Here is a 16221-nt window from a genome sequence, read left to right as displayed (position 1 = left end):
TCATGGATCAGAAGAATGAACATTGTTAAAATGTCAATACTGCCCAAAGAAATCTACACATTCAACGCAATCCCTATCAAAATTGCACCAACATTCTTTTCAAAGCTAGAACAAACAATCCTAAAATTTGTTATGGAGCCACAAAAGACCCGAAACAGCCAAAGTAATATTGAAGAAGAAAACCAAAATGGGAGGCATCACAATCCAAGACTTTAGCCTCTCCTACAAAGCCGTCATCATCAAGACAGTATGGTATCGGCACAAAAAAACAGACACACAGACCAATGGAATAGATTAGAGAACCCAGAATTGGACCCATAGATTATGGCCAACTAATCTTTGACAAAGCAGGAGAGAGTATCCAATGGAAAAAATAAGCCTCTTTAACAGACGGGGCTGGGAGAACTGGACAACAACATGCAGAAGGATGAAACTAGACCACTTTCTTACACCATTCACAAAGATAAACTCAAAATGGCTGAAGGACCTGAATGTGAGACAGGAGACCATCAAAACCCTAGAGGAAAAAGCAGGAAACAGCCTCTTTGACCTTGCCACAGCAATTTCTTACTCAACACATCTCCAAAGGCAAGGGAATCAAGAACAAAAATGAACTATTGGGACCTCATCAAGATAAATGCTTCTGCACTGCAAAGGAAACAATCAACAAAACTAATAGGCAACCAAGGGAATGGGAAAAAATATTTGCAAATGACATATCGAATAAAGGGCCAGTATCCAAAATCTATAAGGAACTTACCAAACTCCACACCCGAAAAACAAATAATCCAGTGACAAAGTGGGCAGAAGACATGAATAGACACTTCTCCCAAGAGGACATCCAGAGGGCCAACAGACACATGAAATGATGCTCAGTGTCACTCATCATTAGGGAAATACAAATCGAAACCACACTGAGATACTACCTCATGCTGGTCATAGTGGCTAAAAATAACAAAACAGGAGACTATAGGTGCTGGCGAGGATGTGGAGAAACAGGCACCCTCCCACACTGTTGGTGGGAATGTAAACTTGTGCGGCTGCTATGGAAAACAGTGTGGAGATTTCTCAAATAATTAACAATAGAACTCCCCTATGTCCCAGCTACAGCACTGCTAGGGATTTACCCAAGGAATACAGAAGTGCTGATGCATAGGGGCATATGTATCCCCAAGTTCACAGCAGCACTTTCAACAACAGCCAAATCATGGAAAGACCCTAAATGTCCATCAACTGATGAATGGATCAAGAAGATGTAGTTTATATATACAATGGAGTACTACATGGCAATGACAAAGAATGAAATCTGGCCATTTGTAGCAATGTGGATGGATCTCGAGGGTGTCATGATAAGGTAAATAAGTCAGGCAGAGAAGGACAGATACCATATGTTTTCACTCATAAGTCTAACAGGAGAAACTTAACAGAGGACCATGGGGAGGGGAAGGGGGGGGAAATAGGGAGAGGGAGGGAGGCAAATCCTGAGAGACTCTGGAATACTGAAAACAGAGGGCTGAAGCGGGAGGGGGAAAGGGGAAGAGGGATGATGGGCATGGAGTAGGGCACTTGTGGGGATGAGCACTGGGTGTTATATGGAAACCAACTTGACAATAAACTATAAAAATAAATAAATAAATAAATGAAATTGCAAAACAAATTCTCATATTCTCCCTCTCCCCTCTCCCTCACTCTCTCTCAAAAATAAATCAATCAAAACCCAGAAGAATCAGAGAAATACCTTTACATCCCACACAGCTGCCTAAAAGTATTTAGATAGAGGATCTGCTCCAGGAAGAGAGTCATCACCACAGACAGCTAAATTATGATATGAACCAGTGATGGTGGACAGGGAAGAACCCAGCAAAGTCTGTTTCATTGAAGTCCTACGTGTCTCATTGTGTCTGAGAGGACAGGAAAACATTTGTTTACCAAACACTCTTTTTCATCTTTCTCTGAACTTCATTCCTTCCATTCGAGGCTCCTGACCCACACCTCCTTGTCTTTAGTTCAGGATGACGTATATTTTCATTTTGCCTAAATGTCTTCAGAATTCGCATGTCTCTCTGGATTCTCCATATACACAAAATTAAATTTGATCTTCTGTTAATCTATGTCATCTCAATCTGATTGTTAATCCAGTGGAAGAACCTTGCGGGGACAGAACATTCTGGATCCTTACATACTCGTAAGAGACCTTCACAAAGAAAAATTAAGAAAGCAATATCACTAACAATTTCATCAAAATAATAAAATTTCTAGGGAAAAATTGAACAAAGATATCAAAATTCTCTAACATCAAAACTACATGACATTGATAAATAAATTGAAGAAGAGACCAGTAAACAGAAAGATATTTCACATTGTAAAACACTGTAAAATTGTTCATTGAACCTAAAGCAATCTAGATTCAAATCTAGATTCTAAATTTCAGAGGCATTTTTCATAAAACAAGAAAAAACAATCCTGAAATGCATATGAAACCACAAAGGACCCTGAATAGCCAAATCCATCTTGAGAAAGAACAAAGCTTTACAAAGCTATAGTAAACAAAACAGTCTTGAGAGCGTTGAGATAAAAACAGGAACAAGGATCACTGTGGCCGAATATGGTCAATTACTTTTCAAGTGATCCAAGAACACCTAACACAGAGAGGACAGTCTCCTCAACAAATACTTCTGGGAAAATGAGCCGCAAGCAATAGAAGACAGCACGTTACACCATACACAAAATCTTGTACCACACACACTGAAATAACTAAAAACTCAGGTCTCCACATCAAGCCTTTCCTCCACAAGGTCCTCTGAAGACTACAGTCTTCACCATTCACTACACACAGGAACCCTTTGCTCCATCTTACTCACTTTTACCTCCCACAGCTCCACGTTGTCCTGAAGCTGAGGACTCAGCACCATCTTCCAGGAGGGTCCTGTCCACGAGGATGCAGAGCCAACTCCACAGAAGGAGTGAGCATGGCTCTTTGGAATAAGCATTGTTTGAGTCTTGGAAAATTAGTAATGATTTCAGACTCTAGCAACAGGAAAAGAGGCACCTTGCAGGTAGATACACTTCCCTAACCCAGCAGGTGGAAAGAAGGCCTCTTCCTCCCCCAGCAACAGCCCAGCTAACAAAGACAGTCACTGCCCAGCCAATGAGAAGTCACTATTCTTTCAGCCCGCAGTTTATGCCAAAGGAGTTTTAGTTTACAACAGCCCCCCCTCCCCAATGCCCTGCCTCCTCTATAAAAGAGCCTCCTTTCCTTCCTTTTCAGGACTCTCCTGTGGTTTTGCAGTAGTTTGCTTGTCCCATTTGTAATTCTCTAATGTTCCCAAATAAACCTGTCTTTTGCTGGTAAAATAAAGGGTAGTTTTATTTTTAAGGTTAACAGGCCTGATTGATTTTAAAATACAGCAGACATAAAAGAACCTCTGAGGACTGTAGTGTGCACGCAGGCGCACAGAAGCAGGGACACGAGGGCAAGGGAATAAGGAAAAGAAGAGAGAATCAAAGGATGGGAATGGGAGGGACAACAGGAGCGGTGCCCACATTGCCACTTTATTTCTCACATGCAAGTAGTTTTATACAAACAGCCACAGCTAAGAGAAGGGTTTTTTCTAGACAAAACTTTTTCTGTTCTCACAGTTATTGTTACAACATTTTCCTGGGAACTTTACATCTCTTCTTATTGTTATTACGAGTGCCGAAATGTGAAGGACATTTGTACAGTAACATCTTAACTCAAGAAGCTTGAAGGACATTGGTGCAATAACATCTTAACGCAAGTGAATTAACCTGTGAGGACCCGGATCAGCCACAGGGGTTGTAAGGGCACCAGAGCTTTGCTCGATCTCACTCTCCTTACTGGCTCCTCATTGCTGAAGCAGTTTAACCTCTAAGGAAATGGGCCAGCCGCAAGGGTTGTAAAGGCATGAGAGCTTTGCTCCATCACACTCTCCTTACTGGCTCCTTGCTGCTGCTTCCCACAGAGGACTGAGTAAAAGTTGTCTTTTGTTAAGAAACACTTATGTTTAAAAGGAAAATCTCCATTTGTACCAGGAAGAGATGGATGACTCTAAATTTGTAGAAATTTCATCAATGGGAAAAGCACATTACAACCATATCCTCATTTACTCTGTTTGCCCCTCAAACCAAAGTCCCTATCTTTAGCCCATAATAGCAGGTAAGGTGGTGGTACGCCATTTCAGGGAATTACTCAGTTTCCCTGGGTTTCTTCCATGTATACAGGAGGAATCCATGTTATTAAAACTTCTGTTTCTTCTCCACTTCACTTGTCCTTTATTATGGGGAGGTGTTAACAAAAGTAAACTAAAGGTCTAATTGGCTTTATTAACTGGTTCATAAATCATGCAGCACCCCATGCAGCAAATAGAGGACAGGTCCGCAGAACTAAACAATTAGGAAAGCTTTTTACAGGCACAGAGAAGGAATAAGACGAAAAACAAGAACTTTATTGACAAATGCAGTGTTTAGGCAAGCTTGCTATCCCAAGGATCTAGGAGTAAATTTCCTCTAGACTCCAAGAAATTCCATGTTGCCTAGTTAGAAGTTACATTCCTGGGCCTACACCCCTCGGTGTGTAGCAAGGAATACCAGCAGAGCCAAGAATCAAACCCTGGACCCAACACACAGCAAAAGCGCTCTCGGCCTGACGTCCGCAAGCTCAGTAAACGCCGGCGGGACCTTTTGGAGGTGTCTACACATGCGCAGTCACCGACTCCTCAACTGCTAATCGCAAGCCTCGAACACCACAGACACCGTCACCACCCCCACCTCCCCTACTCTTGAGTTTGGGGCCCCAGATATTTTAAACATGCGCACTAGCACCTGTGTTAAACCGCAGAGCCCAGCCGCCGCTCAAGGCTCCTCGCGCTCAGACCCCACTGCGCAGGCCTGCCGCGGGGCGCCCCGCCCCCCGCGCGGGTTTGGTCCAATCCCAGTCGAGGCGCCAACGCTTAGGGCTTCCGCGAGCGGAGGAAATGGCGGGGCGGCTGGGGCCCTCGAGCGAGGAGCGGTTGGCAGCCACAGGCGCGGCTGAGAAGGCAGGAGGTAGTACTGCCCCCCCCTCCCCCATGTCAAGGACAGCAGTGGGAGACCGGGTTTGGCAGGTGGGGCGGGGATACGCGGCGGCCCTCCCCCTCCGGCCACCTGGCAGTGTGAAGTAGCCCCGGGGACACCCTTTCTGTTGGGCCGAACAGCTTCCTCTGCCGTCGCAGCCCTGTCTGGGCGTTCCTGCTGCCCGAGAACGCTTCTCCCCGGGGTATATCTTTTCTGAAGCGGGGTTCAGGCCGACTGCACCTAGCGTCCGCGTTTTTTCTCCGACGCCAGCCTGAGGAGTTACCAGCTCCGTGGGCAGGGGGGACGCCACCCGGCCGCGCGGCGCGCTCCTGGAACACTCCCCTCCCGCCAGGAGCCTGCTCTCGCTCCCTTCAGACCCACCTACACTGGTGCCGCCCGGGGACGCGCGGCTCCGGGGTGTCCTTCAGAGGAAAGGTGCGAATCGCGAGCGTTAGCACAGAACGCTCGTTGGAGCAGAGCGTGGCAGCCAGTGGTGGCCCTCAGCCAAGGATGAAGAGAAAAATGGGACAGATGCGTATATATCCCTTTTATCAAGCACCTCCGATGGCCAAGGCTGCGCTAACGGAGCCCTTCGGTGTGGCTGGTTCAGGTCCTCACCTAAACGAGTACGTGTAGGTGGTTTAGTTCCTTCACCCGTGTCTCAGTTTGCGCTGCGCTCACGGAAATACCGTAACCTGGATCGCCTTGTAAACCACCGAACTTGGCTTCTCCTGATTCTGGAGGCTGGAAGTCTAAGACCGAGGCATCGGCAGATACGGTGTCTGGTGAGGGCCAGCTCCTGGCTCCAGGCTGCATCCTCACAGGGAGGAAGGCGTGGGGAGTCGTCTGGGGTCTCTTTTGTTAGAGCACTGATCCCATTCACCAGGACTCCCCATCATGACCTAATCGCCTCCCCAAAGCCCCGTCTCCTGACACCATGACATCAGACCATAGTGTTTCGACATACGTTGTCCGGTGGTTACTACATGAGTGAGTGTCCTTGTACTTGGCTCTTCACACCGAGGAGTAATGAAGCGTTGTGTCTGCTACTCAGTCTCAAGGTTCAGAAATGTTAGCAAATGGGGGATCTGAGTGAAGGGCATATCGGAGCTGTGTACCCTATTTCTGCAACTTTTTAGTAACTTTGAAATAACTAAAAACTGGGGGGCTCATACTACACAAGGCTGTTTTGTGCCCTGGCTTTTTGTTAATAAGATATTATTTGCATCATTCAACAGATATTGCCAATCTGTGCTTTCCCTTATGGCAGGCACTACATAAGCAATAGAAAATAAAAAAGTGTAGCTCACTACCTAGTCTATTAAGACCTGGGGAATTGGTTGCCCAAACTGTAAAAATCAATTTGGGGTCACTTGGGGAAGTTAACTTTGAAAAAAATATATCCATATGCAGAAGTATGTGTGGTGAAAGGTAAACATCCCCTTGCCTGGCCTTCTAGTCCTACCTTCCAGAGGTAACTGCTATCGAAAATATTTGTGTGATTTTGGCCAGAAATTATCTAGACATGGTATGCATAGGTTTATAGACAGACTGGTATATATTTCACCTCTTTTTGTAGCCGTATGGGATTCTATATACATAATTTTTAACTTTCTTTTAATGTATCTAGGGCCTCTTTCCATGTCTAATACATAATGAAACTACCTCCTTTTCGATGGCTACACAGTATTTTGTTATGGGAATGCATTGTAACTTTGGCCAATGAGCGTTCAAGTTGTTTCCCACTTTTGACATAAAAAATACTGCCTCAGTGTCATTTAACATGCCTTTTGAATACTTAAACATAAATCCTTAGAACTTATGTCTTCAAAATGTTGATGCAGTAAAACTGTCTTCTGAAAGGTCACTTCAGTTTCCAGTCTATCTATGTATGAATTTCCCCACATCATCTCACTGGCCATTGTCAGACTTATTAATCTTTACCGACCAAATAGGTACAAAATGTTATTTTCATCTCATTAATCATGACTGAGATTGTATCTCTTTTCAAATATTTATTGGCGATTTGTAAAATGTTTGCTTAACTGTTCCCTCCTCTTCTCCACTCTTCTCTAGAAATGATGGTTTACCTTCTTTATATTGACTCATTGTTTTTTTGTTGTTAAAGATTTTATTCTAACTAATCTCTACAGCTAATATGGGGCTCAATCAAAATTGCAACCCTGAGATCAAGAGTACTATGTGCCAGCAAGACACCCCTGACTAGCTGGCTTTTTAAAAAAATTTTTATAATGGAAAATTTTAAGCATATACAAAAGGCAAGAACAAAGTATAATTACCCCCATGAGCCCGTCTTTCCACTTTAACAATTTATCAGCTTTTGGCAAACCTTGTTACCTTTATATCCTCACCCACTCACTACCACCTACTCCACTCTTTCATTTCTTTTCGGAAAACTAACCACAATAGTATTGTCCTATCTGAATAACAGATATAATAATTCCTTTCATCAAATACCCAGTCAATTTTCAAATTTCCCCGATTATGTCATCAATATTTTTTAAAGTGCATTTGTTTGAATCAAGATCTAAATAGAGTTCATTTTGAGATTGATTTATATGTCTTTTTAATCCCCTTTAGTCTGTAAGGATCTTCTTTTTATTCCTTTCCTCCCAAAATTTGTTAAGAAAACTGATTTCTTCCTGTAAAGTTCCCAGTCTGGATGTTGCTAATTGCATCCCCATGTGTTTTGTGTTCCTTTATTTTCCCTAAATTAGTATTTAGATTAAGAGACTTAAAAGACATTAGTTTAACTTTTTTTGGCAAGATTCCTATATTGTATTTTTACATCAAGTGGCTCATAAGGTCCAGTTATCTTTATTGTGATGTTAGTACCATTAATAATTGCCTACATCTGCTAGTTCATTAAGGGATTAAAAATAAGTGCCTATATTGGTTATAAACAAGTGAATATGAAATCTTTTACTGAGAATAATCAGTTATATATAGAATAGTTCTTTTTATTACTGTGCAGATGAGATGATATCTTATTAAATTTTTATGTTCTTCGTGGGGTATTTTTTAAGACACTCTAGAACTTTCTAGTTAATTAGCCATCTGCCAGTTACAGTGATTTTTGACTTCTTGTTTCCGGGTTTTTTTTATACTCCTCCTTTCTTTTTCTTTCATTATTGCATCGTGAGCTTTGACCCAGTCGTGAATAGTACAGGCAGTGAAAGTTCAGCGCTCCCCTTGCCCTGAGTCTTATTAAGGGGAAATATGTGGTATGATTTCACACTTTAGGAAAAGTTGACTGTGAAATGGCCTGACTCCTCTTGAATTCAGTGTCTACCTCAGGACAAGGAGCAGGAGCACCACTCTGGCTGGAGACCTGAGCCCCTCTCAGTCCCATACCAAAATTGTTGGATCCTTCCTTGGGCCCTGTCCTTTGGGATTATGAAATGTTTGGTTTTGTCTCCACAGGGCAGGCCAAGTCCTCACAGAAAATTGAAGACTTGATGGAAATGGTGAAGAAATTGCAGAAAGGTCATATGTCTTCTCTGTTAACTGAGACACAGCCTGAGCTTTCGGATAAGGCAGAAGTGGATTAAGTTCCAGGACCCACAATTCACAACCTTTGGAAATTAACTCATTGGCTCTTTCCTACTTTTAAAACTTCTTTGAAATAAAAATATAGCCCTGTGATTTGAAATTAAAGTATACGGTGATAGAAGGCAAAACATTTCTCCAAACCCCCTTGCTAGCCATCCATGTGGTCCCTACCACACTCAGTTAAATCCAGGTTTTCACCTTCACCTCCTGTCCCTCCACCTTACCTCTGCTGCTCTCTGCTTGTTCACTTGGCTTCTTCTAGCCATGTTCCTGCTTCAGGAAAGGCCTGCGCACTGACTACCTACCACCCCCACCCAGGAACTTCCCTCCCCTTGCATTGGGGCCTTCAGGAAGTCTTCCCATATATGAAGAACACGCCCCACTCCTTCACTCTTTAATTTCTTGCCCGTCTATTTTTCTTGACTACAATTACTACAGCCTGACTCAGAATCTCTATTTATGTTTTCTCTTGTATCCTCTACCCAGAATGAGAGTCCCTGGAGGGCCCCTAACTCCCTCTGCCTGCCCTGTCATCTCCATTCAACCTCCTTTCCTCCCTACAGCGGGAAGCCTAGAGCCCAGGGTTGAGGTCCTGATTAATCGGATTAATGAGGTTCAGCAAGGTGAGCTCGGGGACCAGCTACATGATTTGAAGGGCCCTGGTTAAAAGATTGCCGGATACATTTCTTGTGACAGCAGTAGCAGGTCATTAAACCAAGGACGGGTTTGTCTTAGGGCAGTTGCCACAGTCATGTGTCCATGAACCTGGCCCTGCCGACAACTGGGACCAACAAGAAGGGCTTGGGCTCTGAAAGCCTCATTTCTTGCCCTGTAAAATCTGTCCTCCCCACCCCCTGCCCAGGTAGCTTCAAGCAAATGTGAAATGTCACTATTTGCAAGGAATGGTTGGATGTTTCACTTACATGTTGTCTGTTATTTTGTTCTGTTTTGTCTTGCTTTTCGGCACAGCAAAAAAGAAAGCCAGTGAAGAGCTGGGAGAGGCCCGAACTGTTTGGGAGGCCCTGCAGAAGGAAATGGACTCACGTAAGCATGCAGGGGGTTACCCAGAGGTCCCCAGTGGCATGAAATTAATATTCTTCTTAATATTAAGAATATCTTAATATTCTTAACTTCCTGAACTTAATATTCTGTACACTTAGCATTCTTGCTGTGGCCAAGGCCTCCTTCCCCCTCTGTGGCATCAGGTCCTACCAATCTCCCACTCTGTACCCTCCAAGCATACTCCCACCTCAGGGCCTTTGCTAGAGTATTCTGCCCCAGATACCACAGGTTCCTACTGCCATACATCATCATCAGCTCTTAGTCTGAATGTCCCCTCCTTAGAGAAACTTTCCCCAGTCATCCCATCTAAAGATAGCACTTTGTCCCCACCTGATCACATTCCCCTTACTGCTTGATGTGTTTCTTCATAGCCCATATCCCAGTTAATATGATGTGTTTTTCTCTCCCGTCCATGTAAAAGGCACTGGCGTTCTGCAGGATCCTCACAGTCACCCTTTATCAATGTCAGGGCCCTTTGCTGCTTACAGGAAGTGTGGGCACAAGGTGGGAGGGGGCTCAACTCCAGGGGTCCACATTTAGAATTGGGGTACAGCTGTATCAAACTGCCTATGTGACTATGGGCAGGTATGCTCCCTGAGGGTGCAGTGGGTGGTCCCTGATGCCTGAACATGTTACTGTGTTTTCCAGTGAGTGGAGAGGAAGTATGCCTGAAAGAAATCTTGAACAAAAAGCAAGGTAATTATAGTGATTCCATGTCCAGGTTTTTGCCTTTGTCACCCTGCAGAGGCAATGTGACAGTCTCTCCATAGCAGCTGAATCCTTTTGAAACCTGAATCCGCTTGCATCCCTCCTGTGGCTTCCACCAGACTTGAAGTAAATTACAAAGTCCAATCAGGTGTCCACGTGATCTGACCCTATTACCTATTCCCAGTCCTGGTGCTTTAATGGGTTCTCATGGGGCCCTTGGTTCCTATCCCTGCAGAGACTCTAAGGATCCTCCGGCTCCACTGCCGAGAGAAGGAGAGTGAAGCACAGAGGTAAGGGCTTCCAGCTGGTCCTTGCTCTGTACCCCCCCCCCCGCCCCGTCACTGTGGTGGAGTCGAGAAAGAGGGAACCGCAGTCCTGGACCCACAGTTCTCATTTTCTCCTTTTGTAAAAAGGAGAGGTCAGATGCATGTCTTCGCACCTTGGCCCCAACCTAAGGCAGTAGTGTTAAGGGTACTCTCACTCACTGGACTAATCATTCATTTGCTAGAATATAAAATTCCCTTAGCTGTTTTACTCTTCCCAAAATAGGCTTCTGGGCTGTCTGTTCACTCATCTGTCCCCTCATTTAGGCATCAAGCCATTCAGTCTCTATTCATCCACTATCCTTCCATGTACTTCAATATTTGTGAATCCATCTCTCCACTTCTGAACATTAATTTAGCTTATTGTGTGACCAGAGTCACTGAGCCCTGGCATACCAAGACTGGAACTGCATGGGGGAAATTGGGATGTGCTTCATTGCATGTCCCTGTTGATATCCCTGATTTCACAGCTCTATTCCCAGGGGGCATGTGCTCGTGCCCGCTATGAAGTTATTAGAGAAGGACCTCAATCTAGAAGGCTACAACAGACCCTTACAGGAGGCAGAAGCCCCACCCAGCCCCATCAAGGGGAGATAATCAGAGAACATGACTGAGGGCTACCTTGTCTCTTGGCAGGAAGCAGACCATCCTGCAGGAGTGCAAGATGCGAATTTCTGCTCTGAACTCCCAGATCGAGGAAGAGAAGAATAAACAGAGGCAACTGAGGTAAAGCCCAGTGCCTAAGGCCAGGTGGAGGGTGAGGGGGCAGTGTGCGGGGTTGGGTTGTAGGTGCAGGTAATATCAGGAATGGGGATTAGAAGAGGAGCTGGCTGACCTGAGGCTTGGAAGGTCAAGGTGGGGAAGGTACTTCCTGCAAAGCAAAGAACATGGGCAAGCCTCCCAAGGCCTGTACATGAAGATCCCTGATCTGAGCCAGGTTGGGGAGAGGTATCTCATCTTGTGTGGCTGGCCCCCAGGTTGGATTTTGAGGAACAGCTGGAGGATCTGATGGGCCAGCACAAGGATCTCTGGGAGTTCCACGTGAGTCACTCAAAGCCATTCCTCCCACCTTCCACATCTTCCCTGACTGTCCCAAGCCCAAAACTAAAGGTAACACCGCAGGCCTCCCTCCTCTCACCTGCTTTTGAGCCAGCCTGGGTGGCCTAACGTCAAAATATCCCTCAACTCAGTGCCTTATCACCACCCTCACTGCCGCCCAGTGTCATCCTCTTCACTGGTCCTGCCCGCCCATCCCTGCTGCTTCCCCAGGGACCTGCAGTGGCCAGGAGAAGCCCTGATGAACCAAGGAAAGGTTATAGAGAAGATCCATGGATGTGTTTGCAGCCATGACAGGCACAGAGCAGACAGTGGGGAACCGAGCAGACTGCTGTTTGCTACCTGGGGATCCTAGATGCCAAATAAAAGGGGCAAAGAGACTAAATATGGGATAGAGAGGTTCAGTGAGGAGGCCATGTAAAGGGAAGAGGAGCTGCAATGCAGGGCTAGTAAATGATTCTCCAGGGAACATTTCTGATTTTAGGATCGCCTGTAGTAAATGTTTTTAGATCCCCTTTAGTAAATACTTGCCTCAGACCTGAATTCAAAGCTTGCAGAATTCCTGAACATCAACCACCTCATTAGCCTCTCAAGGACAGCATCACAGGTGTCTGGGGTGAGACAGTTCCAGGTGGAGAGGATGGCCAGCACAAAGGCCCTGAAGCTGGAACGTCCATTGTGTGCTCAGAGGGCCAGAGTAGTAGGAAGTGAGGCATGCTGAGTAAAGACCAGATCCAGGTAGGCTTCTCTGAGGTGCATGGGAGGAGGCCAAAACACATGGACAGGCCTCCTTTCTACCTACTCAGAGGCCAGAGAAGATGGCCCAGGAGATTGATGCCCTGGACAGCAGCAAGGAGCAATTGCTCAAGGAAGGTGAGGCCCGGAGAATGGGGAGGCCCTGATTTGCCCTGTGCTGCTCTGCTCATCTGTCCTTTCCTGCTGCAGAGAAACTCATGGAGGCAAAGCTGGAGGATGTGAAGCATCGTCTGTGTTCCCAGTTTGGGGCTGATGGTTGCTCAACCATTACTGAGGGGCTCTTTCTCCGCAGCCAGGAGGCAGCAGCTGCAGTGTAAGACAAGGATGACAGGGACAAGGAATGGGGTGGAGGGAGGGAGATGCCAGTGCTGATGGCCCCCCTCCTCAGACATCTGTTTGAAGAGGAGAACAGGAAGGCCCAGGAACTTCTGGAGACTGCTGCCCAGCACCATGAGCAGCTACAGCAAAAGTGCCAGCAGCTGCAGCAAAAGAGGCAGAGGTGGGTGTGGAGGCCCTCCCCCAAGTCCCCTAGCGGAAGGTGGCCAAGGGCATCCCCCTTTTCAGCCTGTCTTCTGGTCTCTTCACACTCTCTTGTCCTTTCTCCTCCCCTACCCCTCTTTGTCCAGGCTTAAGGAAGAGCTGGAAAAGCTTGGGGTGCAGATACCTACTCAAGCCCAAAACAAACAAGAGGAAGGGGCTGGCCCAGGAGAACTTGTGAGCTCTGGAATTGGGTGGCAGGGATCAGAAATAGCTCATGAAGGGAGCTGGGTGCAGGAAGGCAAAGAAGGGGATCCACAGAGTCCTCAGAGGAATGGTCTTTGGAGAAGGGTGCTCCCACAGAGCACAAAGACAAAAGTGCAGAGGCTGGCAGTGTGGAGTGGGAAGAGGCAGGTCCCAGTGAGGGTATGGGCACAGGGATACATGGAGATTTCCCTCCTTGGACTCTGACCTCCTGCAGGCCAATCTCAAGCTCCTAGGAGTCAGCGAAGAGAAAGACCCAGAGCTACCCACCAAGCAAGGCCGTATGCCCTTCTAGGCAAGGACTCTCCTTGAACATATTCCATGAACTTCAGGAAATAAAGGCATTATTTCAGTACAAATGTCTCATCTGAGTTTGTGCAGATTGCGTAGGACTTGTCTAGCCCAAGACCCTTGACCCCTGAGACTGAGTAAAGCCTTGGCCTCAGCCAGTCTCTGGTCTGCTCATTTCTAGGACTTCACATTGTTCTGAGTTCCCAGACAGAAGGATGTAGGTTCTACAAAGCCACACTGTGATTATTTCTTTAATTCCTTATCTAGGCCTGAACTAAACAGAATCCCAGAAATCTGAACAATGGGGATAATGGTGCTGGGGGTCTCAGCCAGTCAGTCCCTTGCCCAAGTCCCCACTGATGAGCTGACAAAAAGAAACATAATTGGAGGCCAAGTGTAGTTCATGCCTTCCTAGGCACAAAATATGTAACTGACACCTTTCGTAAGAACATAGTGTCTTAGAAATCCTGTGTGCTGGGAGTCCCTTAAGACTCCATGAAAATGCACTCAACCAATAAAGGGCAGCAAGGGTAGTCAGAGTCTCTGCTCCTGAGCCAAAATAGTGACTGAAGTAGAGGTTCCTTCTCTTGAGTGGCTCCCACATCCACGTAGGACTAAAATGGTGGGGTTGCAGAGAGGTCCAAACAGGCTCCCAGACTGGAGAGCACTGTTTCTGAGGAAGAACAGAGGAATGTGACGTGATGGGAAATTATTCAGTAAGAGACACCAGGCATAAATCTCCCAGTTTTCTGAGATGGAGTTAATCAGACCTGTGTCATAAATGAACTGGTTATACCCTTATCAAAATACTTCCTGCATTTCCTGGAAAGTAGTACATTCCCCATTCCTGAGAAGCAATGGACACATCATCTATAATAACAACAATTCCGCTAAGCCCATGACTAGAAGTAGTTTTGTAGTTTCAGATGGTGCACAAGACACATGATTACTTCAACAGATGCACAAAAGGCCCTTGACAAAATCCAACACCTATTTAAAAAAAAAAAAGTAAAATCTAGGAATAGACGGTAACTTCTTTTATACTTACAGTGAAATGTTTAAAGCATTCATCTTCATACACTATTCACTATACTAAAGATCTAGACAGAGAAACAGGAACAGGACCTTCCCCAACCCTGCTCACAATCACATGGATATCTGCCAAAGAAGAAAGAAAATCCTTCTTTTTGCTCACCCTTGCAATCTCCCTCCTGGCCCTTTCTTTGGAAACCCAGAGATTCTGTCAACCGGAATAAGAGAAATGTAGCCCCAGCATCACATAGTAGAGCAACCAAGGGTGGGTGTCTACCTGAAACAGAAAAAAAATCCATAGCTGGTAGAGTCACTCACCATAGATACAGGTAGAGACAGAGGAGCTAAAAGAAATTGTTTGGTTTTAAAGAATAATCTAGATAAAGTACCAAGGAGCCAGGACTACCTAGGTTTGAAAATAAATTTCCCCCTTCCCAGCATCTCCAGTCAGAAACAAAGCTCCCAGAAGTATGAAATGACTACAGGCTAAAGATCGCATTCAGGATGCTACTAGCAAAATAGAGCCTCAGAGCAAATTACAGACCAAGGGTGTTGCTTTAAGACCCTTTCTTGAGACTCTAAACTGAGTGCCTTGTAAATCCCTACACTAGATGATAAATAGGGCTTTTACACATCTTAGGAGCATTGTCCCCACATCATTCTCTGTTCAAGGTGGATTGGATCCTATTCCAGAAATATAGGGATGGCTTTCGTTTAATGGAGTGGATTATAATTTATCAGAAATCCAAAAACTTTTTTAAAGGAATTAAGTCAATTTGAAATACAAGGTCTAGAAACCATTTAAATGAGAGGAGCCCTCTGGGCAGGAACTAGAACTGAAGAAAAAAAAAATCAGGCTACATCCTGCAGAAGAGAAGATGACAGAGTGCAGAAACCAGAGGCCTGAAGTCATTCCCAGAACCACTACACCCTCATTAAGGAACTGATGCCAGATTTCAGTTTCTATGTATGGGGGGTTGAGTGCCTCCCAGTTCCCCTCCCTTGAATGGACAATCTGTGAGTCTCCCATCACTGTGCTACCATTGTGTGTTGAGTGTGTGCAGGACATGTAACTGGTCGCTTCAGGTCCTATCTTCAGATTAAAAGCAACCACACAGAAGGGATTGCCCAAAGAGACTGTGTGTGTAGACCTGATCTAGACAATGAGGTCCTAGATTTTGAGCTAAAGAGCTTTATAAATAGAGATCTTTTGATTGTTAGTATAGATGACATGTGTGAGCAATATGAACTCTGTGGCCGTAAGGTGGACAGTACCCTACTTCATTTTCCAAAGATGGCCACACTACTATGTCCCATCCCACATACTCTTGTAAGGTGCCCTTACATCAAAAGGTGGAGCCTATTTCTCTACCCCTTAGAATCTTCATGGGCCCTATAACTACCCTGAATACAAAAAGGCAGAATTGACACCGTGTTACTGCCAGTAGTGTTGCCACATGTCCCCTTTGACCCGTCCAGCAGGTCAGTCGAAGCAGGTCCTGAGGGAGGGGGCGAGAATGGGGTGGGGCAGGGAGCACAGAGAATGGAGGCAAGACAAGTCTCTGATCAAGCCTCGTTTATTGAGAAAACACACACATCTTATAAA

At 45.5% G+C, this 16221-nt stretch overlaps 1 protein-coding gene across 1 annotated transcript; it reads left to right on the top strand.

Moving 5' to 3' along the window:
- Positions 1–4956: 4956 nt before the first annotated feature.
- SYCE1 (synaptonemal complex central element protein 1) lies at positions 4957–13647 on the top strand. The gene is made up of 13 exons (XM_029917601.1): positions 4957–5064; positions 8518–8580; positions 9210–9269; positions 9616–9690; positions 10357–10404; positions 10652–10706; positions 11376–11465; positions 11717–11780; positions 12602–12668; positions 12741–12864; positions 12940–13050; positions 13178–13265; positions 13510–13647. The coding sequence occupies exons 1-13, from the start codon at positions 4995–4997 to the stop codon at positions 13585–13587; spliced, it is 993 nt and encodes a 330-aa protein (XP_029773461.1). The 5' UTR covers positions 4957–4994; the 3' UTR covers positions 13588–13647.
- Positions 13648–16221: the final 2574 nt, after the last annotated feature.

Source organism: Suricata suricatta, chromosome 2 (genome assembly GCF_006229205.1).
Source record: "Suricata suricatta isolate VVHF042 chromosome 2, meerkat_22Aug2017_6uvM2_HiC, whole genome shotgun sequence".
Taxonomy (NCBI): Eukaryota; Metazoa; Chordata; class Mammalia; order Carnivora; family Herpestidae; genus Suricata; species Suricata suricatta.
The sequence above is the reverse complement of the archived record's forward strand: the minus strand, read 5'-3'. Positions and strand labels throughout refer to the sequence as shown.